The sequence below is a fragment of the Limanda limanda genome, chromosome 4 (assembly GCF_963576545.1).
Source record: "Limanda limanda chromosome 4, fLimLim1.1, whole genome shotgun sequence".
NCBI lineage: Eukaryota > Metazoa > Chordata > Actinopteri > Pleuronectiformes > Pleuronectidae > Limanda > Limanda limanda.
In genome coordinates, this window is record NC_083639.1 from 22,587,701 (window position 1) to 22,613,597 (window position 25,897).

The 25,897-nt window shown below is 40.7% G+C and overlaps 1 protein-coding gene across 1 annotated transcript; it reads right to left on the reverse strand.

Annotated features, from left to right (window-relative positions):
* Nucleotides 1-90: 90 nt before the first annotated feature.
* On the reverse strand, nt 91-24,571 carry aldh1l1 (aldehyde dehydrogenase 1 family, member L1). Its single transcript, XM_061070538.1, has 23 exons — nt 24,493-24,571; nt 22,799-22,937; nt 21,637-21,871; nt 21,389-21,554; nt 19,911-20,012; nt 19,016-19,105; nt 17,598-17,735; nt 8,668-8,793; nt 8,476-8,567; nt 7,552-7,699; nt 7,334-7,453; nt 5,955-6,082; nt 5,318-5,468; nt 5,090-5,160; nt 4,596-4,701; nt 4,395-4,482; nt 4,097-4,190; nt 3,915-4,014; nt 3,293-3,391; nt 1,824-1,989; nt 1,627-1,732; nt 1,320-1,519; nt 91-548 (listed from the first exon to the last, which is right to left on the reverse strand). Exons 2-23 carry the CDS (start codon nt 22,923-22,925, stop codon nt 493-495), a joined length of 2,709 nt encoding a protein of 902 aa, XP_060926521.1. The 5' UTR covers nt 22,926-22,937; nt 24,493-24,571; the 3' UTR covers nt 91-492.
* Nucleotides 24,572-25,897: the final 1,326 nt, after the last annotated feature.

The following is a 25,897-nucleotide window of genomic DNA, read 5'->3' on the forward strand; positions in this document are numbered from 1 at the left end:
TTAATGTATGTGATGGAAATGTGCCTTTCGAAATAAAAAGAGAATTTCAAAAAAAAGAAACAACAGTAATGAAGAGGTCCACAGCAGCAGTGTGCTCAGCAGTTTTCATTGATAAGCAAACATGATTAGAAATGTTACATTTCTTGAAACTCTTCTGACCTAATGTAAGCCATATTAGAAATGCATACAATCTGATTTTAATGCCACCTTGTTTCTCAGACACACTGATGATGAAACAGTCTCGGGAGTTACGTGATCTAGCTAGAGACAAGTTTCATTTGCATATTACACATGGCTCAGTTTCATTAAAAGGTGTTAATGTGAACAATTAGCATGTTAAGACTTTAACTCAGTCAATAGTCACTAGTGAGGGAACAAGTCAGGAGACATGACTACAGGTCAGTGCTGGTGACAGATCTCCCTTCTCTTATTATGTCAGTGTCCCTACACACATGAGTGCACACAGGAAGCTGGTGTCCTCTATAATGTGGTTTAATACTCAATGGTCACTGCCTTTGTCTTCAGGTATTCGTTGAGAGCATCTTGACCTGTTGGAGAAATAGAGACTGACAGTGAGTATGGATATGAATCAAGAAAGGCCAGTGTCCGCTGTCCTAGCTCAACACCCCACAACAGCTTTCATACATATCAACAATAAGATGCAAAGAAATTAGGGGCTTATTTGTTGGATAGTACAAAAACTTAAGGTTCCATGTAAATTCTTGTAAACGGCACACAAAGTAATACATTCCAAGGGCTGAGAAAAGCTGGATCAACCCACTTTTTGGTTGCAATGTTATAACCCGCTTCATCTTTCAGTGTTGGTGCTTAAATCGCTATGAATGTTTTTGTACGTTTTTTACATCTTGAGAACAACGTGCAACAGCTATTTCTTTCTGTGCATCGTGCAAGATGCAACACTGGCAAGACAGCAAGGTGAGAGAGCTTTTCAGATTCCTGTGTGTTTGTGACATGGAAAAACACAAAGGCAACTCCTCCACTGTCAATGGGAAAGAATTTTTACCCACATTTTAAAAAATTGTGTACAGTTTGTATGAAAGGGGAATTAGCATTTCTCACTTTGGTTTTTTAACATTGAAGAAAGAAATAGAGCGGAAGTTAAAATGAGGCTTCGGGAATGGATTTAAACAAATTAAGTTAGCATCTTCCAAAAATGTTCCAAATACAATTTCCTCTTTTCCTGGACTATGTTCCTTTTGTTAAGGTGCATTTCAGGGAGTTTACATTCTATACAAATTATGTACATACAGTAAAGGAAAGCACTACAGCTACAGAGAAACAGCAGCAGTTTTTCTTACCGAGGTCTTTACCAAATCCAGACTGTTTAAAGCCTCCGAAAGGCGAGGCCACATCAGTCTTGTTGTAGGTGTTGACAAATACTGTGCCAGCATTGAGCTTGTCACTGACGTACAGAGCTTTGCTGATGTCTCGCGTGAAAACACCCGACGCCAGGCCGTACTCTGTGGCGTTGGCCCTTCTCAGGACATCGTCCACATCACTGAGACAAGTGGACAGAGAGGAGACGTCACAGTGGAAGAATTAGAGCAGAGAAGAAAACACTCAGGTATAGTCTTAATGATTAGAAGTAACTTGAGTTATCCTTACTCGCCCTTGAACTTGGAAATTATCATGACAGGGCCAAATGACTCCTCTTTTGCGATGTACATGTGGTCTTGAACGTCAGTGAACACCGTGGGTTCAAAGAAGAAACCTTTAGGAAGGAAACATATTATAAAGACAGCACATCATCCAGACGCATGGAGACTGTATCTCACTACACTATCGATCTTTTGTTGTCTCACCTGGTCGCTGTATCTGCTTGCTGCCACAGATCAGGGTGGCTCCCTCCTTCACACCGGTCTGACAGAACTCCACCAGTTTGTCCAGGTGGGCTTTGTGGTTCTGAGGGCCGTGGTCGGTGGATCGGTCCAGTGGATCACCAATCTTCATCTTATTCACCTCCTCAACCTGAAAGAAAAAACATCCAAACTCTAAAGTCCAACTGACATTCGTTTTAGTCCTCCCTTTTACTTTCAATCATCAGAAAGTAGGTATCTGGTGGAATGGCTCCTTTTCCTGCAGCTGGTGTTTCAGTGCTTGATTCACAGTAGCAGGGGAATGACTGTGTGTTGTGTGCCACTGGTAGGTCTGTGTCTAAATACATTCAACACCTGAGTATGAATGCAATATGACCCAAGTATAAGTAGTCCAGGCTCTCTGAACTTGTGGAACATCATCCCTGTTGTTGTGAGGCAAGAGGGAGAAAGACTGAGGAAGTCATCACTTCACAGGTGATCGTCAGAGCTCCTGTCATTATATTCACTCTTTGCTCAGATTCGTCCTTTGAGAAAGAAAATAAACCCAACTAGAAAAAGGATATCATGTGTCCTGCAGATCTCTGCTGGCAAGGAAACTGAAGCCGAGCTTGTTTTAGGAAAATCTGCAATCTGTAATATTTATGGTGTTAGATGACAGTTTTGGAATTTCATTCAGGAAGTTAAGTACATTTGTCAATCTGTCAGCCCCTTGGCTGCAGAAGAGTTTATTGTATAAGTGCAGCCAAGTGGAAATTATTTACAGAGGCTTTAGAAAGTATTCAGGGAGACTTCAGAACTGAGTGCAGCCAAATATTTGAGAGTGCAGACGACCTCAGACACAGGACACACAGCCAAGACAACAGTGGAGTCTCTGAATGTCCTTGTGTGACCCAGTCAGAGCCCACACGTAAACCCCATAGAACATCTGTGAAGACACCTGAAGATCATAGTTCAGCTCGCTGACACTTCCCATATAATGCGTCAAGCTGGAGAAAATCCCAAAGGAAGAAAGCGATAAAAAAAACAATCCGGCAGTACAAAGCATTTAGATTTAATCAGGAAGAAACTGGATGCTTTAAATGCTGCTAAAGGTATTTCTACAAAATAATATATTAAAAGGTCTCAACACATTTGCAAATGAGAGATTTCAGTTTTTGAATATAAATAAATATGCTAAAATGTAATGTTTTCACTGTACTATTAATTATCTGGTGAAGATTGATAGACAAATACTGCAATTTTATTTTAATTTTATTTACTTTCCTCATTGTGTGGTCTCCACATACTAACCCTCAGTTTGCTCTGGTAAACCCTGTGTATGTTTGAAGCTCAGTGTGAGGTGTGTGTGACAAATTAATAAAGAGACACTGAAGCAGTCGTATGCTTTTCAGACATGTGGGGTTGAAATCTGAAATGAAAAACATCAGCAGTGTGAGATAGATAAAGACACGTACCACTCTTTTTACAAACTGGTCATGAATGGTGTCTTCTACAAACAGTCTGCCGGCTGCAATGCAGTTCTCCCCCTTGTTGAAGAATACGGAACTCATGCCCTGAAACACACATGCACACACATTAACATGAGACTTATCACATCTCATCCTCTCTTCCGCTCTCCACCAACTTTGTCTCCATAGAGAGGAGAAGCATGTTCACATTGTGGAGAGGATTGAGGCTCACTCACAAATAAATATATACTGCTCCCTGTCTGCTTAATGAGTCTGGGTCCCAGTTCCCAGTATTATTCCAATGTGTCTGTTGACAGTTCATTATCCCATATTATTTGCCAAATGTGTCAAAAAACTATATAATCTTTTTTGTTTGTTTTTACTTCTCATTCTGTACTAATTTTGTGTCGAACAATACTGCTTGTTGAATTTATTAAACTTCCTTAATGTGACTTTATATTTTACATGTCAGCAACTGGAGCACATGGACCTACACTGTCTCATCTGTTAAATCTGAATGTGTGTGAGGGTGGTGGTGAGAAATCGTCATTAAGTGACGTGACATGTTGAGCTGCTAGTTACTGTCAACTCTGCCACAGGGGGCGTTACACATTCTGTAAGAACTTACCATGCGCACAGCCTTGTCCATGTCACAGTCACTGAAGATGATGAGTGGGGATTTTCCTCCGAGCTCCAGAGAGACTTTCTTCACGTTACTGACTGCACAACTTTGAATGGATAACAGCACAGGTGAGCAACAATGATACGTTCAGTTTGGATCAGGCTTGGTTAATCCACTTGACCTCTCACCTCTTCATGATGTGTTTACCGATCTCAGTGGAACCCGTGAAGCCCAGTTTGCGGACATCGGGATGGTCAGACAGACGCTGACCCACCAGAGCGCCTTGAAGAAACGCACAAGTTTAAAAGCAGCTCACGCAGCCGCAGCAGTCAGCCTGCAGCTCATAGTGATGCTTGGTAAGAAAACAAGTGGCTTTCATGCTTTGCTGAGCTGCTCATATTTGAGGTTAATTTGAGAAAGACCTTTAAACAGAAAAATCATTAAACATATTTGCTGTTCAGTCAGGCTGAGTGTGTGGGCTCCCACCTGCACCAGGCAGAATGTTAATGACACCCTTGGGCAGTCCTGCCCTTGCTGCCAACTCAGCAAACTTCAACGCTGTGAGCGGAGTCACCTGCAAACACACATAAATGTTTGCAAATGTGTTTTTTAAATCCACTCAACAGTATTTACTACAGGCTGAGCAGACATTTTCATTTAGGCTTGTGCAGATGGAGCCTGACTGACCTGAGCAGGTTTGAGGACGATTGTGTTTCCAGCTGCCAGGCAGGCGGCCGTCTTCCAGGCCAACATCATCAGAGGGTAGTTCCAGGGAATCACGATGGCACACACTCTGACAGGAGACACAAGGAGGACTTCACTGTTTGTCTCTCTTAATTTATTTATATACTGAGGGAAAAAATGCTGGTTTGATTCAAGTTTATGGTGTTCGATAATATGTCTTGCTTCTGATCAGCATTGATTTAGTCATAGTTATTTATCTACTCACATAAACATTTGTGGAGTGACTAATATTTAATGATCCAGATGGAAGAATGCATGCTGTGCTAAGGAACACCAGATAGCCACACAACAGCACCAACTACCAACTAACTAGTATATGGGTAGAATCTACAAGTTTAGAGTAATCTAAAAGTTGTGTATATTTGTGAAATATAAAAATGTAAGCTGTAATCTTGAGTAACATATTTTATGTCTAATATTTTCTATGTCATTCTCACCCTATTGGCTCCTTCTTGGTAAAGGTGAGGTTACGATTGGGTCTGGCCTGGTTGATGGGGATGGTGCTGCCCTGTGGAAAGAGGACACAATTTATTTCCATGTATTTCCAACATACTTTCTGCTGCTTATTAGCCATATAGGACTGTTATTCAGTAGCAGCATTTATCGAATGTCCATCTCATATTATGAGGGACACCACTATTAGGCTTTAAAAGCGGATGTCGTACTTGGATCTTGTCACACCAGCCAGCAAAGTAGCGGAAGGTCTGGATGGACATGCCCACGTGAGTCTTGAGGGCCAGCGTGTAAACAGCTCCTGAGTCGATGGCTTCAATGGTGGCCAGTTCCTCCTGGTGCTGCTCCATGAGGTCAGCCAGCCTGCAGACAGGGAGGAAGAGTCACTCACGACATGGAACTAATAAAACTGCAATTCCTTTTTCTTCTCAGTGGCACAGAATGACAAAATATTGAGCTGATCACATTGACAGTGTAATGTAAACACAAAGTGAATATAGTGACCCCTTTATTTATGATTACCTTCGGTTAATTCAATATGGCCAGAGGAAGCAGCTACATTTTGTCCTTATTAGATTATACAACCTGAGACCTTAAAGTATGGACTTGAAGACAAATCATCCACTGATTCTCACACTATTCATTTCCTCCTTTTTTTTCTGTCAAACATATCAACTTAACCAAATCAGATTGCCCTGTTTATTTACATGATTTCCTTAAACTGAGCCCTGTACAATTCAAACCAATGAGAGGAGATCAGTGAAATAAAGAACTGTATACATTATCTGTATGAAATAACTAAAATTGTATCTCTGGCAGAAAACCTTTGTGTTCATATGGGTTACATACTTGTAGATGAGTCTGCCTCTGTCTCTTGGGTTCATTTTGCCCCACTCTCCCTCCTCAAACGCCTCTTTAGCAGCAGCCACCGACTTGTCCACATCACTTATCTGGGCCAGAGACACTTCACAGATGACCTGTGGGACAGAAACAGGTTTAATATACGTGAGTGATCACTTGCACTCCAACCCTCCTCTCCCTGTGGAATCAGTATGGTAGGATTGCGATACAATATACGAACAATATTCTGTGTAATCATTTTCTTTTTTTTCTCATTTGTATCCTGGTGATGAAGTCTGTCCTACCTGCATTACATCAAAGTTAGACCCGTGCAGACCTTGTATTAACATGCATCTCGAGTGATCAGATCACATTGGACAAGTTCAGGCGTGAATACACCCAAGAGAAACATGAGCCCACATTTTAAGATCCCATCACTCAGACTAAATTAGTGGTCCAGGTCACATGTGGCAACATTCTCTTAGATGTGTGATCACACTACATAATGAAGGACTCAGCTGACATCCTCTGACTTGCGTTATGAACCAATAATATATTACATGTGGCCACTGCTGCCACAATATTAACACTAATCCCCACATATTGATTGATTTTATCATTTCTGAAGCGAAGAAGAGTAAAATAATGAATCCTTTCACAGTAGAGCTGTGCACAGTGCATTGATTGAGTCAGCTACACCTGATCCTGCTGCCTCGCTCTCGTTGCATCAGTGCACCACAAGGCTGCGTGCTAAGAACTCTGCTCTACTTTTTTCATATGTCTGCACTGGCAAACACCACTCAGACACTTTTCTCTAACTTGCAGAAAACGCAACAGAGGTAGGTCTGATCTTGATGGAGGTGAGACAGCCTACATAGACTGCAAACTGGCATTATTGTGTATGTAGACATACACATGGTTGTATATTTTACATTTTTTACTGGGCAAAATGCTATATATATATTATTATTATTTATGTGGTTTCTTCTTTTCTAAACAGTACTCAATTCGGAACAATTGTTACAAACAGCACAGTTGTGGTGGAGGTATTCAGCACTTCTACTACTACCACTGTGTAAAAAAATATTTATTACGAGTACAGCTCTTAAAATGTTATTACTTAAATGTATTCCAAAGATAAAGCACTAACAGCAAATATAAGTATCTATTCTATTTTATTCTCTCTATCACATACACACACAAGTACATATCTGTACAGTCAAAATGGCTTAAAAAACACATAATTTGGTCTTTGAGAACATTATCTGGTCTTTGTGAAGATGTAGCTCTATATGAGAGCACACATAGTCACTCTGTGTGGTTCTGTGTGGGGAAGACATCACTCTTCCACACCTCTTACATAATGTGACGGTTTGTCTGTCTCTTACTGTGCCGTCAGTCGGGTTGATGGTCTTGTAGGTCTTTCCTCCCTCAGCATCAACAAACTCTCCATTGATGAACAGCTGATGAGGCATTTTTATGGTCATATGGTTTATGTCCTTCTCTACCTGAGGAAGTAAAAATTGTACATGATCAACATGTTGTTACCTTGACCAACCAGTGATAAGTATCAGTGCAGTTCTAGGTGATTTTGAATTGCTCTTACATAATCAACGACCAGCTCCTCTTCACCGTCCTCCCCTCTGAGCTTCCTGACACACATCTGGATGAAATCGTGGTATGTGGTGTTCATGTAGATGTCCTCATTCTGCAGCTGGCAGCTGCTGGTCCGGAGCTTCACCTCTTCTACGAGCCTGAAAAAAAACACAGAAACGAGAGAGAGCAGAAGTAGTTATTATGCTTTGATCTGATTGGAACCACAGCCTTTTGGAAACAGCCTCTGGAGGCCTTCAGCGGTATTGTTTATGAGTATGTGTCGATTTTGATGTACAGCTAATGGGGTTGATAGTTATTTTCTACTGGGAAAACTTGACCACACAGAATCACGTACAAAGAATGTGTACATCTGCATTTCTTTGTTCACAAAGAAACCATCTTGTTAAAGACACTGTCTCCTCTCCTAGAGATGTAGTGCAGAGGTCTCTTGTGTTTGGGGAAGTGCAGGAGCCATGGCCAAGGCCAAAGGACAGGGCTGCTTCACTCCCTAGACACCACAGATATGAAACTGTGTAGTCATGTTATACTGTCCGAACATTGGAAAATCATTTACTCGTTTAGGAACTAGCAAACCAATAGACTAAATGATCTGTAGGGCTTTAAAGTGTGACCACAGGAGATCAGTCTTCAGAATATGAGAGGACATCATGCACGTCCAACCATTGATCGGTAGATTTTCCACAACAAACCTCTCCAACTAGCTTTGTTTTTGTCTTGCAAATGTTATTTGTAAAGTTCTGTACATAGAACCCATAACTTTCAATTTGTAGTTGTTAGCACTAACATTCTAACCTCTGCATCCATTACTTTTGGATGTTTGAATTCTGGTAATTGTGTTCAAATAACTGCAGCTCAGTTTAACAGATAAATGAAGGTAACAAGAGCAACACACCATCTGTCATAGTTTCAGTACCTGACCACATCCATGGAAGTAGCACCAGACTTGAAGAAATCAGTGGACTCTTCAATATGACTCACATTGCTCAGAATGCTCTGCCACACTGCCTGTGAGGAAACATGGCCAAAAGTCAGTTTAAGTTCTCTTTTTTCTTGTTTTAATGACAAATCCACATTTCGTGGCCGTTACTGAGCAAATATGACCCACCCTCATCTGCTCAGCAAAGGTCTTCTCCTCCTCTGTGAGCTCCACAGCAGCGCTGCTCCCTGAGCTGAAGTACTGTGCTGCAGCGATCATCTTCCCATCCTCAAACTGCAGATTCTTCACCAACAGCTGCAGAGTCACAGAGAAGGAGGGGATTATTAAATTATTAGATTAACAACTAGATATACATATGTGACACCAGTTTACCCCCAAAGCACTGTTAAAAACCATCAGACCAGAAGGGGTATACTGACAGCCTGTTTATTTATTGTGTCAGCAGGAGAAATCATCTCAAGTCATGTGACAGAGTTTCTCACAGTTTAGATATGAGAAGATAAAATAAGATAATCCTTTTTTTAGTCCTAAAATGGGGACATTTCCCATGTTACAGCAGCAATGGGGATAGTGAAAGTAGTAAAATCTTGAAAAAGTTAAAATATAAATGGCACATATGTGTAAAAGAAATATTAGATTAGATTAGATTCAACTTTATTGTCATTTGCACAGTACAAGTACATTTGCAACGAATTGCAGTTTAGCGTCTAACCAGAAGTGCAAAAAAAGGCAGTAAAAGTGCAGAGTATAGTGCATATTAAAGTGAAAAATATAATAAATAAGATCTGTACAGTAGAAACATAGTTGGAATATTACAGTATTAAAAGGAATTGTAAGATATACGGACGATGAATACACTATGAGCAGGATAAAAATAAATATATGTAAATATGAATACACTATAGGCGGGATAATACAGTAATAAAAAACAAAGTAACAGTCAGTGCAATGTACGAATGTTCAAATGTTCAGTGGTTGAAGGAGGGCGTGTGACAGTCCAAGCCAGGGTGGAGGGGGGGAGTATAGTCAGTGGAGAAGGTGTGTGTGTGTGGGGGGGGGTGGCGGCTGCTATCGCTGTGGTGCAGAGTTCAGCAGGGTGACAGCCGCAGGAGTGAAGCTGTTCCTGAACCTGCTGGTCCGGGAATATATGCAGTAAACAAAATTGCACATATGCACAGACAAAAATTAGTACTGCACAGTTATGGAGTTAAGGTGGATTTGTTCCTCAGTATCAGAATCTGGTACATTTTGCCTACTGAGAGCATGGTGACCAATAGCAGCAGATCTACCAGACAATCACAAGTGACTTTTCGTTTCAAAGGTCTGTGGTTTCATCCAGTGGTGAAGTGAGATAAGTTCTCACGAGCTATTTCGCTTCGATTTATATGCCAATCAGATCACACCTTCGCTCCGCGTCTCCCGGCGGCACTTCCCCCTCCCCAGCCCCCCTACTGGGTCTGTTTCTGTCCGTTTGGGTCCACTGAACTGGTCCAGCAGACCATTACAGAGCAGAAGGCTGAAGCCCACTGCACGAGCAGATACAGTCTGCTCTGGGATCATTATTATTCATCTCCTTCCAGTCTGCTTTCATGTTCATCGAATGTGGAGGCTGCAGCGTATCATCCGCTCTGCTGAGAAGGTGATCGGCTGCAATCTGCCATCTCTACAGGACCTGTTTGCCTCTAGGACCCTGAGGCGTGCAGGTAAGATTGTGGCCGATCCCTCCCACCCGGGTCACAAACTCTTTGAGGTTCTTCCCTCGGGCAGGCCATCAGGACCAAAACCTCCCGCCACAAGACCAGCTTCTTCCCGACTGCAGTGGGCCTTATCAACAAGGCCCGGGACCCCCACCTGACTCGGACTTTTATTCCACCCCCACACCTCTAGGATGTGTTAAATTAACACATTATATCATATCATATTATATTATACTGCATTACATTGCATATTGCAATATGACACTGTTAACTGTTTTGCATTTAGCATTTCACTTTTTATATTTTTTATATATTTTTATTCAGAAATGTTTATCTCAAAATAAATGTTACTTTGTATAAATATTGGTAAAAAGTGAGTAAATAAGAAGTAAACAGTGAGTAAATATATACTGGTTTCCCATTTTTTATTGCTCTCCTATGCATGTTGTATTTATTGCGTTTTTATGTTTCTATGTTCATTGTTTGCACCAATAACCAGAGCAAATTCCTTGTATGTGTGAACGTACTTGGCAATAAAATACTTCTGATTCTGACCTGCTTTACTGAAACGTTGAGTCTCCTAAAGTTAAATTCGGCACACTGGATTTATTGGTGCTTCACACTCCGGGGCAGAAGGTGGCGCTGTAGCACATTTACGTTGTTGGCCAACCGCCAGAAGAGCAAGAAGAAGCGGAATAAAGCTCGCTGCAGAATCTCGACCAGACAGTGGACCCTAGCACAATGGCAAACGCGACGCTTCAGTCGTTGAACGTGTTTCTGACGGAGAGGTTATCCTCCACTGCGCTGGACATCTACGGGTTCATGGAGAAGACTCTCACGGACTACCAGGAGGAAGTGAACCGGACCAAGCAGGAGAACCAGAGGCTGCAGCGGCTGCTGGACCTGATCTACAAGCCGGAGATCAGACTGCACAGGGCGGGTAGGTGTCTGACTGTGCACGGCACCTTTAGCGAAGCAGCACCACGTTACAGTACACGTTACAGTACACAAGTTAAAACGCACGGTGTTCTAGCTGGTGGCAGTGGGCGTGTCCAGAAGGATTACCAGCCTTTGCTACTTCCGGGAAATTTTCTAAATAATTTTAAAGCTTTTAAATTCCACTTGAAATAGAAGGTTAGTCATACAGTTCCGCTCCAACATTTAATAAATGGTTCATTTCTAAATTCAGCAAAGTCTTTATATACGTTCTAAGCATAGTTACGCTAATTAGTAATGTTAGCCACTCATTTAAAGCAGAACTACACTTCCGGTTTTATTCTGAAAAAGGAGGCAAACTGAAATATATTTTAGTGGTAGCCTATGTGCTGGCCCAATACCTGAATATATACTTACTTTATGTTGGTTATTCCTTTTACAAATCACCAGTCTGTCTGTTGTCATTATTTATTTGATCCCATAAGCAAGTTTATGAAATAAACTTTTTAAATTAGTCCCTTCCCAACTTAAAATATGTTTGGTAGATGAGTAACCACACCCTCTTTGCACTGGATGTCCTTCACCCACCAATAGTAACTTCCTTGCTGTGTTTGCCCTGAATGTACACTTCTGTAAAGGAGTGGTTTCTGAAGCTGTGGTCTTGGTTAGGGAGAAGTTTTGTCTAAGACACAAACTCTACTATGACATGATATAAACAAGGCCAATGAAAGAAAATTATGGCCCACAGCAAGCTCTCAACGCTATCTGCTCCGGCTCTTCATACAGTGTATACGTTTTTCAAATTCTATTGTTTTTACCCATTCTCTGGTTAAATGTGTCCGATTTAGGGCTCCGCGATATAGCAAAAAAAATTAAAATCGCCATATGTTTTTTATAAATTTGGGCTTCAACACGGTGTAAATGACCTGGTTTTGCCTTCTGATCATTGATCAGCTGTGGGTCATACAGGAAACTGTGTTTTCACAAAGTCACTGACCGGTAGCTTCACGTGAAGGCGCTCTGATCTCACTGTGTAGTGGAGTGTGTGTCTGTGCTCGGAGCAGGTTGGAGTTTACACACACAAGCCTCCTCTCTCGCTGGAGTGAACGTTGGTCAAGTTCATCATTTGTAAACTGATTTGTTCGGTTCAGCGTTCAGAATATGAACAAACGGACAATAATCGTCTCTGAACTCTCGTCAACTCGCTAGGATTCTTCACCTCTTTCTCTCTGTGCACTCTGAGTCTCTACCCTCCTGATACAAAAATATGCTTGGGCGCAGGAGTTTTCTGGATGGGGGGGGGAGTGAGAGGTCTGTTGTGAGAGGGGCAGGAGAAGAGAGAAGCAAAACTTTCATGCTGACGGCTTAAAATTTTCACGTGACAATTTATACTCAATGGTTGCAAAATAGTTATTTTATACATCGCTGGTGGAACTCTGAGTATATTATATATATCGCCCAGACGCCCCCCCCCCCCTAGTCTGATGACACGGTTTGTGTGTGTACGTGTGTTTGGATATCTGCGTGTCGGAGAGAGAGGAAGAGAGCAAATGAATGCACACGCAGCTATTAAGGCAGATTCATCTCATTTAAGAATAATATTGATCAGTGTCGTTATTGTGGCGTCATTTCAGACAAATCAACCTTTAAACTAGTCAGCTGAGAGAGAGGGGGGGGCGGGGAGCGGATTAAATGTGTGTGCGCCATTACCTTTCCTCCAAGTTCTGAGACTATCATACAGAGGCTACGTGAACTACCATGCTGCGGTAATATGTTGCTTTATTACCCCTGCGAGACAAAATACATATACCATCACAGCCCTATGTCTGTTGTGTTTTCTAATGTGTTCTTGTATTCGACTACTCTGCTGCTGTTAGGATGACAGTTCACAGCTGGGTTCATTCAAGTATCCAAACATCTAGTTCATGTGTAATCAGAGAAATGCTTTACCCAAAAAAAACAACACAAAGAAAACGTTTTCCTATCCACTGTTACAGATTCAAGGCAGATCGATTTGTCCACACTGGAGGTTTGTGTTCAGGACGAGCAGACACAGACGGAATCTATTCCCAAGGAGGAGCCGGATGACACAGACAATCTGACTCCAGTAGTCACAGTTGGAGAGAATGAAGAAAATCAGATGCCAGAGAGGCTAACTCAAGTTGAGACAGGTGGCGAGCACGGTGAATATGCAGCGCCACACAACCGGACTCAAGTCATCACAGATGGAGAGCAAACAGGACAGGAGGAACGGTCACAATACGAGCAGACACCATCTTCAGGATATACCAAGAAGAAGAACAGGTTTTATTGTAATATCTGCTGTCTGTCTTTTTTTAAAAAGGCAGAAGTAATTTGCCACCTTGCAAATCATGCGGGAAACGGATTACTGAAGTCCACCAGTACAGGGCTCGATTGCATTGATTGTGGCAGAAAATTCAAAAGCAAAAGTCAAATGATCATTCACATGAGCACACACTCCGGCGAGAAATTGTTTGCCTGTTCCATTTGTGGCAAAAGATATAAATTCGAATGTAGCATGAAAGTGCACATGCAGAGTCACAACGTGGAAAGGCGGTTCGGCTGCGACGTCTGTGGGAAACGCTTCCACCGAGCTTTCTGCCTGAAAAGTCATTTGAATAACCGTCACAGAGACTACAAGGCAGATGGGAGCAGCAAACGCTTCACGCAAGAGGAAAGCCCACAGCATCTCCTCTGCGGACCACTGCTAGATGGGCAACTCTGAGGCCAAAGAGTTAAAACCATCCTTTCTTTTATCCTTAAGATATTTTTTTCGGCTTTTTGCCTTCATTACGAGTGTTAGCGTGAAATGTGGAGAGAGGGCAGGTAAGACAAGCTGAAGGAGGGCTCAAGCCTCTGTATGGTGCAGAATTTATTCTTTTTAGGATTGTTTAAATATTTGAAGTTGACAGGCTTCCACAAGATGGCTTAATTTCATAGTTAACAGCTGTTAAAGTGTGGAAAGCTGCAAATAAAAGGGATTACAAGGATTACAGGGATTTACCTTTTTACATGGGCTTTTTAGTTTAATTGTTCTTTAAAGAATTTTACTGAGTTGACTTGACCTTCATTAAGTTCTGACGGTTATCAATGTGCCACTCTGGTCTTATTGGCTAGAAAACTGCAACAACAATAATAAGTAAATACTGGTGTTCTATTGAATTTGTGTATTTGGGTGTTGCAAGATTAAAAAAATGAGTGATATATTCAGATTTGCCAATAATATGCCAATGTGCCAGTTGTGCTTTAAAGTGACCTACAGTGCTTAGTGTACTGATTTGATCTTGGACTGCACTAACGCGTTTACAAATAAAGTTTGATATATTGAACATGTGTACGTCAATAAATAACCGTTTGTTACCTTAACAATTCATTGCCTTTATGCTATTAAGAGGTGTGATTAGAGTACAAACATACTGATTAGGTATTCGGCTGAAGTAACTCATCTGTCCTAGTTCATATCGGTCTAACAATTGCCCATGTGACTTTTACTCAACAGCCTTCCAGCATTTATCCCTTATTTTTGAGGGTGGGAGGGGCAGACCACAGTTTATCTAGAGATCATACTCGGGCGATCCCTCACCAAACCATTCGATAGGTTGACGAGTAGGCACAGTTTCAATTGACCAAGATTTTCTTTGACTGCAGCTCTTATGGAAAGATGAGGCATCGCAGACGTGCTCAGACATGATTTGAAAAGAGGTTAAGGTTGTGCATCCTATCAGCTAACCAGAGTTTAATCTGTGTATAAAATAAAATAATAAATAAACACTAAAAAGCCATTCCCGTGGTCAAATTTGCTGAAACACCATTTGGTTAAAATCTGCATTCAAGCATATTGCCTCTGAGACGTCTGATTCATGTTCTGTACATGATAGAGGGTCATCACAAGAATATACATTTACATAACCAGTAACAGATAAACGTATCCTTTAAATTCACTCGTTAACACCATCCCATTTTGTTTCACACATTCACACATTTCATTTGACTGCTTTGTCCCTTAAGAAGATGGTATGACACAGAGGCGCTGATCAAAACAATCTCAAAGGTAAAAGTCCTGATGGGTGTGGATTAATGGAGCACTATTTAGCGCTGATGACTTTGTTGCGTAGCACACGGATAATGCATTTCTGCTTCCATCCTTGCAGATGCCAAACAGCCAACTACGCCTCCAGCCACGGCGGAGATCCACCCTACACAGAGTCTGAGTGGGCACCTAGACGAGCCAGGACCCTCCCATGTTAAAGAGGAGCATAGGGAGGAATTGTGGATCAATGGGTGCGAGGAGCAGCCTTCAGCTGAGGACAGTGATGATGAGGATGCCTTAACAAAAGAACTCATCAAAACAGTGCAGCAGTTAGAGGACTGCAGAGCTGCAGAGGAGAGCCAAGTTCAAAGAACTGAGGAGGATCCAGAGCCCTCTGAGGAGAAGACCAGCACTACCTTATACCGCTGCCACATATGCAACTACATATTCACCAAAAAGACAGTGCTCACGTGGCACCTAAAGACACACGAAAGCAAGTCACATGACGGCAAGGGAAACTTTGACTGTCACATATGCGGCAAGCACATCCCCTGTCAGAGCAATCTGCAGAACCATATGAGAGTACACACAGGGGAGAGACCCTACAGCTGCCACTTCTGTGGCAAGTGTTTCAAACTTAAAGGACACATGACAGAACACATAAGGACTCACACCGGAGAGAAGCCTTTCAGCTGCCACATCTGTGGCAAATCCTTCAACAGAGGCTCCACTCTGAGAAAACACGTTTTAGCCAAACACAAAGAGGAGAGGCCGTACAAATGTGAGGATTGTGACGAGTTATTCACTGAAAGACTGCTAATGAAGACGCATATGCGAAAAGTTCATGGTGTGAAATTATCCGCAAGTCTAAGTATGGCCTAAGACAATAAGACATAATTTATGATGCATACTGTCTAAACTCTGAGTCGAGAATAGGACTTAGTGCTAGAATCAGTGAGTTTCTGTAATAATAACATTATAAAATAAAAAATCTTTCATTTCATATGAAGCCAAACTTCTTAAAGAACATAGATTCAGTAAAGTGGTATTGTAAATACTGTGCATTTATTTGTGAATTAGACAACCGTGTTTTTGCATTTTGTATAAAACAGGAGGTGATTAGCATAAAGGTTGCAAATAGGGCAAACAGCTAGCCTGACCTGTAAACGATTCAGTGTGAATCCCACATTCTGAATCTAGTGGTGAGGTTGCAGATACAATCAGATGAATATCTCTTTCTTTTTAAGTATGCAGAGGAATTTACAGTGGCCTTCAGTTAGCATAAAAATGTTAAAGGTCCTCTCAAGCTCCAGCGTTTGGTCTGTCCATTCAAGGCTACAGTAGGAAGAAGGAAGAGGACTTGTGGCCTATTTAGATTTCCAGGGCTTATTCTGAGGTAACAAAAAACGATTCTTAGTTTCAGGTGATTATATTGAAGATATTACTATGAATATTACATTTTTTGCTGTTATAAATCCTCCTAAATCCTGCACAATGGGGCTTTAAAAGAAAGAGGAAAAAAGTACTCTAATAACAAGAAAACCTTCCTGGGGTAACATTATCGACTCTGACGTTTTGGAGTCTTGTTGTAGAATAATATTTGTTTATCAATGTACAGTATATAGAATAGAATATATATACGACTTAAGGCTACTTGGAAAGAGATTTGGAGAATAAAGATGTAAGCTTAGCAGAAAAAAGTTGTACATTTACGAGAATTAAATCGTAATACGAGAGAAAAGGTGTACATTTACAAGAATAAAGTTGTAATATTACAGTAATACAATTGTAATTCAACAGTATAAAAGTCATAATATGAGAATAAAGAAAAAAAACACCTTGAAAAAACAAAACAAAGCAGCGATGATAACTCGGTCTCACCGCAATTTTCATCCTTCTGGATCCAAAATCTTGAATCAAACCATGTTTCTCAAGAAACTATGAAATCCCTTCTAATAGAACAGATTAATAGATGTAACCAGTGTGTGTGGTTCTTTCTTCAGAATAAACACTATCTTTCAGTCTTACAAGTCCATACACTTTTTAACAAACTTGTTAATTTGCTACTTATTCCTCTACTATAATATTACAACTTATTGTGTAAATTCTTGACTTTTTTACTCCAATATTATGAATTTATTATCAATGTTTTTCCACCCTTTGAGTGGCCCTAATATTTCTGCATACTCTTCTACTCTAGAGGGAGAGGATATCTACTGGCCTGAATACAATACATTCTAATTACCTTTAAAAAAGTAAGTGTCATCTTCCATTTGCACACATGATAATCTAATGTTCATTAAGCATTTATCTGAGCCCTCCAGAGATTCGTGGGATAAAGTTAGATTTGTTATAGGCTGCTGTTTCACAGAGCTCTGGTACATGTGCAAACAAAGTTTAGGAAGCTGACTTACTGCCTTGCCATCGTTGCCAAACAGCACCAGGCCTGCTTTGGTAACGACGCCGGGTCGGCTGGCTCCGGCAATCTCCAGGGACTGACCGTCCATTTTGGTGCCTGCATCCACCAAAGAGGAGCCGTAGAAGGTCACTTTCTGCAACAACAGAGACACAGAACAGAGTTTAGAGGAAACAAGGTTTAACAGAACACGCAGAGGATGTTTTCTAAAATGCCACTAAATCCATTTTCAGACATGATCCGGAGGATGTTTGCAGAATTGGGCATGTTTGCCTTACACATGAGCAAAGCAGCAGAAGATTTTCCACTCAAAAACATGTTCACAACAACACAGAAAACTCCACCGTGTTCATGTGAAGGGTGGTGCAGCCAGCAGAGGAAGGATGTAATGTATAAATTCTGCTGCAGAGATCACATGTTTTTGTTTACAGCAACACCGGTGCCGGCCCTTGTCACCAAAAGATCTTGTCTTTTTCTCTCTAAAATATTTGTTCTTTTTGTTATTTTCAGTTTCGCATCTGTAGCATCACCAACATTATTAATGCCTACTGTGTATCCTGCAGAGAGACTCCTGCTGTTTGCTGACATAAGTTAATTCGGACATGCTCAGGAGTTTTTACATGGAGGCTGGCAGGAGAAACTCAGGGGCCTCTCTCTTGGACATTTACGATCTCACATACAGCTGTCCGGAGAATGTCTGGAGATTATCTGGATGCGCATGTGTGAAAGCTCATGTAAATAACAAAAGTGTTTCAGGCAGATTGTTTTCCTCCGGGTGGAAACTAAAAGGTGTATGGATATCCAGTAGCAGCATGTCACAGATGCTCGCTGCACTGGCCACTTCACTCCTTGTTTAACTGGCAGCAAAATTCACACTGAACCGTAAAAGAATCCTTAACATCAATATAGAAACTTTTTACACAATAATATTCAACTTGCAATGATGAGAAATCTCCAGGAGCAAGTCATTTCACTGCATGATATGACATGATTCATACTTTGTGCTCTAAGAGGAAGGATGCCTTGTGAAAACAAAGTGTACATTTCTGACTCATTTATTCTGAGACCTGCCAAGCTTTTGTGTTGGTTAACTGTTGGTGATTGTCCAGGAATATGAGAAGATGTTCTGAATAAAGTTTTCTTTTGATATTAATGCTTAAACCATTGTTCTCTCAGCCCACAGCCCTGTCAGTCCCAAACATCATATTATGTATTATATACTGTTTAAAATTGGAGCAGCTCAAAGTGTGTTAATTGTCATTGTAACATGACAAGCTAATACTCTAATACCTCTAGACTATACTTCAGAATTATATGAACCATATTTTTCATTTCTAAACATTAACTTCTGGTCCAGGATAAGAGAAGAGAAAATATAGTATTACTCAGAGTCAGTGTGAGACAGTGACGTGTTACCTGTCCATCCACCTCTGCCCAGGCACCAGGCACTTTGTCGTTTCCTCTGATCCAGTTGTGGAGAGCCTCAGCCGCCTGGTTCCAGTCAATCTGTCAACAAACAGAGACGACTCTTATGACCACAGAGATTACTCCTCATGTGTCAATGATACAAAATTCATTCAATCATCAATCACATTTTATTTGTATAGCCCATATTCACAAATCACAATTTGTCTCATAGGGCTTTCCAGAACAGAAAGAGACTCAACATAACCACAACTAACATCGCTGTGTCAAAAGTACACTTTTATGACTATTTCAGGTCATTAGGATGCTATGAATGTATCATAAGATGCTTTGTGTCAGAATAAATGTATACCTACCCCTTCCTACTTACCTCCATCATTATTATTAATATTACAAAATGTTCTTGAACAATTAGAATTGTATCACCTTACTTGGTACTCATAAATATGAAATTTCATATAAAAAACCTCGGCCACTTTATAGCGGTTTGTGTACTATCCAGATGGTCAGCGGTTTGATCCAAGTCTCCCCCATTCTGCGTTCTTGGGCAACATACTGAACCCTGGTGACTCAGCGTAAGTGATAATACTGCACATAGAGCAGCTGGACTGTATCAATGCGTGTGAATGGGCGAATGGCAAAACTGTACTCTAAAGTGCTATCAGTGGTCATATAAATAGAGAAAATAGCTATATAAATAAATACACAACATTTACCATCTTAAAATAAAGGAAAAAATGCCCAAAAAGTTTGAATTCATCAGATCTTTTTTGTTCTAAAATCAATGATTGCTTGCTCAAACATCAGCACAGAGGACTCCACAGCCATTGGTGAATTACACAGACTCTCTGCCAGCAGGACTGAGTGACCTGTCCTTGATTATCACCTTAGCATTGTCTTTCTTCTGGATGCACTCGTACGTGGCTCCCTCCTGTGGCTGCGTGATCCTCGGGGCCTTCCCTTCTGCAATCAGCCTCACTGCATCCACCTAGAACCAGAGCAGTGTGGCAGATACATTAACGCAATCACTGTGGACCTTGTCATCACAGTGCTCGTCAGGTTGGGAAACCGTCTGCAGGCATCTGGACAACGACGAGCAGGAGGATCCATCACATGATGTGGATTTAGTTAGCTTTACCTGTGAGTTGTTGAACTTTAACCAAAACCTTAAGAATAACAATAAACCAAATGATGAAATGATGAGAGACTTGAGTTTTTACCATAATAAATTGCACATTGAAAGTCTAACAACTTATGGAAACCCACGACTGCTTGAAACCTGAGAAATCTGAGAATACACTAGAGAGACAAGGTCCACATTCGGGGGGGGGGGGCTGTTGTGGATGGATGGGTCAACATTACACAGGACTTTGACACAAACTGAGATTATGTTTGTTTCCTCTTTGATAACGACAGTCAACATTGTAGTTTAGGTTGAAGCAAGTCATTGATAAAAGAAACAGTAGTTTCCTAAAGCAAACCACAAAGTGACACATGGTAAGTTATTGCACAAACTCACCATGTGTTAATTATCATTACCGTGATGAAACGGGTCTGAATAGCCTGCTCCTAGTGTACTCACGGGTAGGAACAAGTGACCTGTGTGGTGGTTTATTTTGAAGGACTTGTTTGAGCTTGATATTTTTAAACTGCACTCAATATTTGAATGTGAAAAATCCTCGGACAAAGCCACTGTGCACTAAGCTAAAGGACATAGTGGTGCACAAGACTTCTGAAGAGCGACTTAATCTGAATGGAGACAAAGAAAAAAGGTAGAATGATATAATAGCTACATTTGCTGGTTGGCCAGAAACATCATTCAAGATGAATGCTAATGTTTCTGCACGCCACCTGCGTAAATAGGCAACAGTTAGTTAATATGTAAGCTAAATCACATCCATATGAGACATCACAATAAGTCACACGTGTGTGATTTTCATGATGCTGAGCGAAAAAAAAGATTAATAGAACATTTAAAGTACATTCAATAAGTAATTATAAGTAAAAGGTAAAGACGTCAATGCTCAGTGACCCAATGCAGACTTAACTGCTGATGATGGCTACGTTTATACAACAAAAACTCTGGACTACTGACCGACTTTAACCTTGCAAGGTTCGATAGCTAGTTAAAATGTAGCTGTGGCAGTTGAGAGGAAGGACACAGGTTTGTGAAAAAGGACTGGAAACCTTTTCTGTGTGTTCACATTTGAATTGTGATTTAGTTTGGATTTAGTTTCAATTCATTATAATGATTGTGTGTTTCCTATGCACAGCCCTGGGTCTCATGTCACTGCTGCCATATTCTACTTTATTAAAGCAGCGAGCTCATTTTCCCACAATGCTTTCCCCCCTCACTACACTTACCGTGCCCTTAATTCCCTCTGGAAAGAGGAACCTCTTGTAGATAGTGTTGACGGTGTCATTGGGTTCAACATCACACTCCCTCTGCAGCAGGATTGGTCCGGTATCCAGTCCGTCATCAGCCCAGAACACTGTGAACCCGCCCTTTTTGTCCCCGTGGATCAGGGTCCTGTGTGGCCCGAGACGACAGGTAAACAACACGTCACAGCATGACCCCCAGCACCAACCTGATGGACATGAGCATCACTCACCAGTTGATAGCAGAGGCCCCCCTGTGGAGAGGCAGCAAGGACGGGTGGTAGATGATGGAGCCGTGTTCGGGGTGGTCGATGACCTCCATGGGGATGAACTGGGAGCAGAAGGGCAGGACGTTGAGCTCAGCACCCGTTGCCTTGTACTGAGCCACCACCTCGGGGATGGCCTGGCCCTTCAAGCGCCAGCGAGGGAACTTGAACACAGCTACACCATCCTTCTCCGCCTCAGTGCCTATGGAGAAAATAAATAGTGTCATCAAACTCTTAAACTGTTCACAAACAAACTCTATGAGCTCTAGATTTAACCCCTTATTGCCTGAATTAATTTCCAATATATACAAAAATTATTATTTGTGTTTTTGGCTGTCATACAGATGCTAAATTAAGTGGAGATTGTTGATTTCAATATAGCATATACAATAGATATAAAATCTAGGTATGAGGCAAATTAGCGACATTAGGCATAATAGGGCATAACCGTAATTAACAGATTTTTTTTTGTAGATTATTATACTGATGCTGCTTTTGCTTGAAATTGAATAAGCACATATGTTTCTGTACAATCATTGCTGTTCCATCATCACAGTATTTCAAATACAGCTTAATATCTCAAAATAACTTTGATGCACAGTACCAAGGGGCTAGTATGTATTTTCCACTCCGACCACTAGATGGAAGCAGAGTACTTCCAATACCTTCATGGTATGTGTAGTATTTGCACCATCAGGCATTAGTGGGATAAAAAGACCAGAATGGGGTTTGAGGCAAATTCGCCACATTTGTCTACAAGGGGTTAAATGTGATATTGTTATTATAATTAATTTGATTAATTTGTTGGCAATCACAGTTTTTGCAGTCCCCATGAACCATCTCTGTAGTTGCTGCAGTTAGATTCATGAGTCATGCAACAGCTGCAGTGTGCGTGGAAATGTCATAACCCCTACAGCAGTTTAAATTAAGCTTGGCAGAATATCAGTTTTATGGATTTGTCTAGCTCTTCTCTATTCTTTGAAAATGTTGAAAATCCAAATGTAGTTTTGTTATATAATATACTGCCTGTTTTGTTCTCGATGTGACTAAATATTCAGATACATCTTATTGTCTGCCATGTTTTTGAGGCAAAGCCAGTTTTGCAGGTCCCAGTCAGTGACGTTCTCACCCAGTGGGTCAGCCTTGCCGTCCTTGTCGGGGATGGTGAACACTCCTACGATGGTGTGGCCCTCCTTCCTCAGCTCCTTGTACACCTCCTGGCCGAACAGGCTCTGACCAATCACTGCAATCTTCATCTTCACTGCTCACTGTGGAGCATTAACACACAACAAGGTAACCAGACAATAGGTCTCTAAATGTTATAAGCAAACAAAGTATATAGATTAGGTTCACATATGAGAGAAACATTTTAAATGAAAAATGTGAGGGTTTTCTTATATTTTCAAATGTAGGCATTGTTGTACATTTAAGTGTATAGTTGTATCTGTGAATGTATGCCTATAGATACATGTATACTCATATATATTAAATATATTTTATATTTTCATGATGTACAGACATATTTCTGTTTGAATGAAAATAAATTCCTCTTATATTCAGTTGCCACTATTAACAAACTCAAGCTCATTTACAGATCCTTTTTTAATCACAAACTTTATTCGGTGCACAGACTGACTGAATATGGATGGAGACATGTATCCACATGTATCTCGTGCTCCTGTCAGGTTAGTATGTGTGCACTGCACACGTGTTTTCCCATGAAGCTCCATGACTCTGGTTTGTGTGGACAGAAGCTCCAAGCAGTTACATGACGACCCTCACTCACACTTTACGCAACCATGTTGAAGTCTTCACTGTGTGACCAGGTCCAAAGAGCAGCTCTGTGTTGTTTTCACCTCATGGAAGTGTGTGAAGTAAACCTGTCACTTTATTAGGTACACCTGGCTAAAACGTATGCAGTCTAATACAACAGGCCTGTAATGAACAGTCTCTTCATAATGAGTTTCATATTAAGAGTTGTTGATTCAGCTATGACGTTCCAAAATGTTGATACCATTGTCTTGTGTAGGAAACTACACAAATTAAATGCTTCTGAACTATACAGGTTGTCCAAACTTAAATGTACATTGGTACTTCTCCCAATTAATTTATTTAATATTATACCTAGTTTAACTAATGCAGATCCATTTTCTTAGAGGAGGCTGACATTTATTTGATCAATTTGTAGCTGGTGCAGATGTCCAACAGTCTGACAGCTTTTTAATTAAACATGTTTTTGAAACTTTTAGCCTGTTTACGGACATATGACTTGTTACTATCATTGCTTCTGTTCTGTAATATGAATACAAACTCACACAATTATACTGATATGCTGACAATCATCAAACCATCATGCAGTTGATCAGTCAGAGTAAAGTTAAATTGCTCAGTAACCATGACTGACAGATTATTGACCCTGGCCAGGCAGGGGGCGGGGCGGCCCTGCTGCCAACCTGCTCCAACCAATCACGTATCTCGGGGCTGCTCATACCGTTGGTGTTGACCAATCAGACGCAGAGACACGTAGGAAACGCTCGATAGCCCATTGACAGATCTTAAACTCCTGCTCTGAAGTTAAAGTTAACTCCTGCTCATATTTATTCTTACTCATTATACATGTTAAACAGTCATGGCAATATCATTGCAGCTGTAAAACAGCAATGTGTGTCTGCGTGTGTGAGGAGCAATGTGCAGTCTGCCAGCACATAAATAAGCTCCGTGCACCGTGCAAACAAACAAATATAAAACAGATAATAAAACTCCTTATGACAACAACAATAAGGACAACAACACAAATAATAATACAGTATCATGTGTCCTTACCCTCCTGCTCCTGTGCTCGCTTGAAAAGAGCAAGTGGACGCGCACTGGTACTTATTCATTTGCACTCTCAGCCACCCATGCAAGCAGCCCAATTACGTCACGTAAAAACACAGGAGACTGATTGGTTAGGGCGGGCCGCGAGGCAGCAGGGGCCGACCAATCAGCTGCGGCCTCTGTCTCTGAAGGAGAGCAATCACTCAGGAATATTGTCAACAATGATAAATCACTACATCATTACTGTACTGAAAGACACTTGTTGTACCACTTAAAGACTTTATTACTCCATATCAACGCGCTTAACTTTGCGATATTAGTTTCTGCCTGTGCAATTCAATGGCTTATGTGCAATCCCTTTCACACTTTGTATTTTTTTGTACTGTTAATATTAGTTTCAATTTCATTTATATTTCTTTGTAATTTTTAGATTTGTATATTTCCATTTATTCATAAGAGCTGTATGTAACTTATAACATTTCCCCATTGTGGGGCTTATAAAGGACAATATCTTTTACTACTCTTATCTCATCAAAATCACGACTGTTTGCTGTCCTGGCTCCTAAATGGTGGAATGAGCTCCCACTCGACATCCGGACATCTGAAAGTTTACACATCTTCCGCCGAAAACTAAAAAAACAGCTCTTCGGACTGTACCTTGAATAAAAAAATAAAAAAAACTAACCACTTTTTGAAACTAACACTTTGGTAGCACTAAAATGGCAATTACTTATAGCACTTTGTAGTTTTACTTTATTTCAAAGAAATTGTACTGTCTTGATTCTTGTTGTTCTTGGTTTGTACCCTCTGGGTTGAATGCACTTATTGTAAGTCGCTTTGGATAAAAGCGTCAGCTAAATGAAATGTAATGTAATGTAATAAAAATAATAAAGTAGTGTGTGTAGTGAGTGAACTGACAATAAGAGTGAGATAAGGTGATTGACATTAAACCTGATTAACTTTAAGATCCCAGAAAATCTGACTCAGTTCAACCTCTGCACACAATTAAATCAAGCACAATACAAACAGTGCAGCAGACACACAAACAGGTTGTTGTACCACACAAGTTGTCATGCCATACCTGTCAGTGCAGTTAATCTACTGACACCCAAACACACAAACCTCTTACACATTAGTATATTTATTTTTCTGAAATAAAATACACTCAGGAAACAAGGCAACTGCAGGTCTGCTGCAACTTATTCTTTTAGATCAATGCTGAAGACTTTATTTTTGCCATCACCTTTTATTAAATCAAATCACCACTCATTCCTCACACTGCACAGTAACTTTGACATTTATTTAATTTCTTATCATTGTATCTAATCATTTATTTTTCTATTGAACTCTTTAATTTTGCTCTGAATGCTTCTTTTTATGCCCTGTCTTTTATCACTTTTACAATGTTTCC

Bases quoted from the DNA above. Each gene is read 5' to 3' on its own strand.
- aldh1l1 (XM_061070538.1), bottom strand. From the start codon at position 22,925: ATGAAGATTGCAGTGATTGGTCAGAGCCTGTTCGGCCAGGAGGTGTAC. The intron at 8,794-17,597 runs GTAAGTCAGCTT...GTGACTCTGCAG, and splicing joins TTGGCAACGATGGCAAGGCA to CTGTTGGTGAAGAATCTGCA. The intron at 8,568-8,667 runs GTGGGTCATATT...GTTTCCTCACAG, and splicing joins CCTTTGCTGAGCAGATGAGG to GCAGTGTGGCAGAGCATTCT.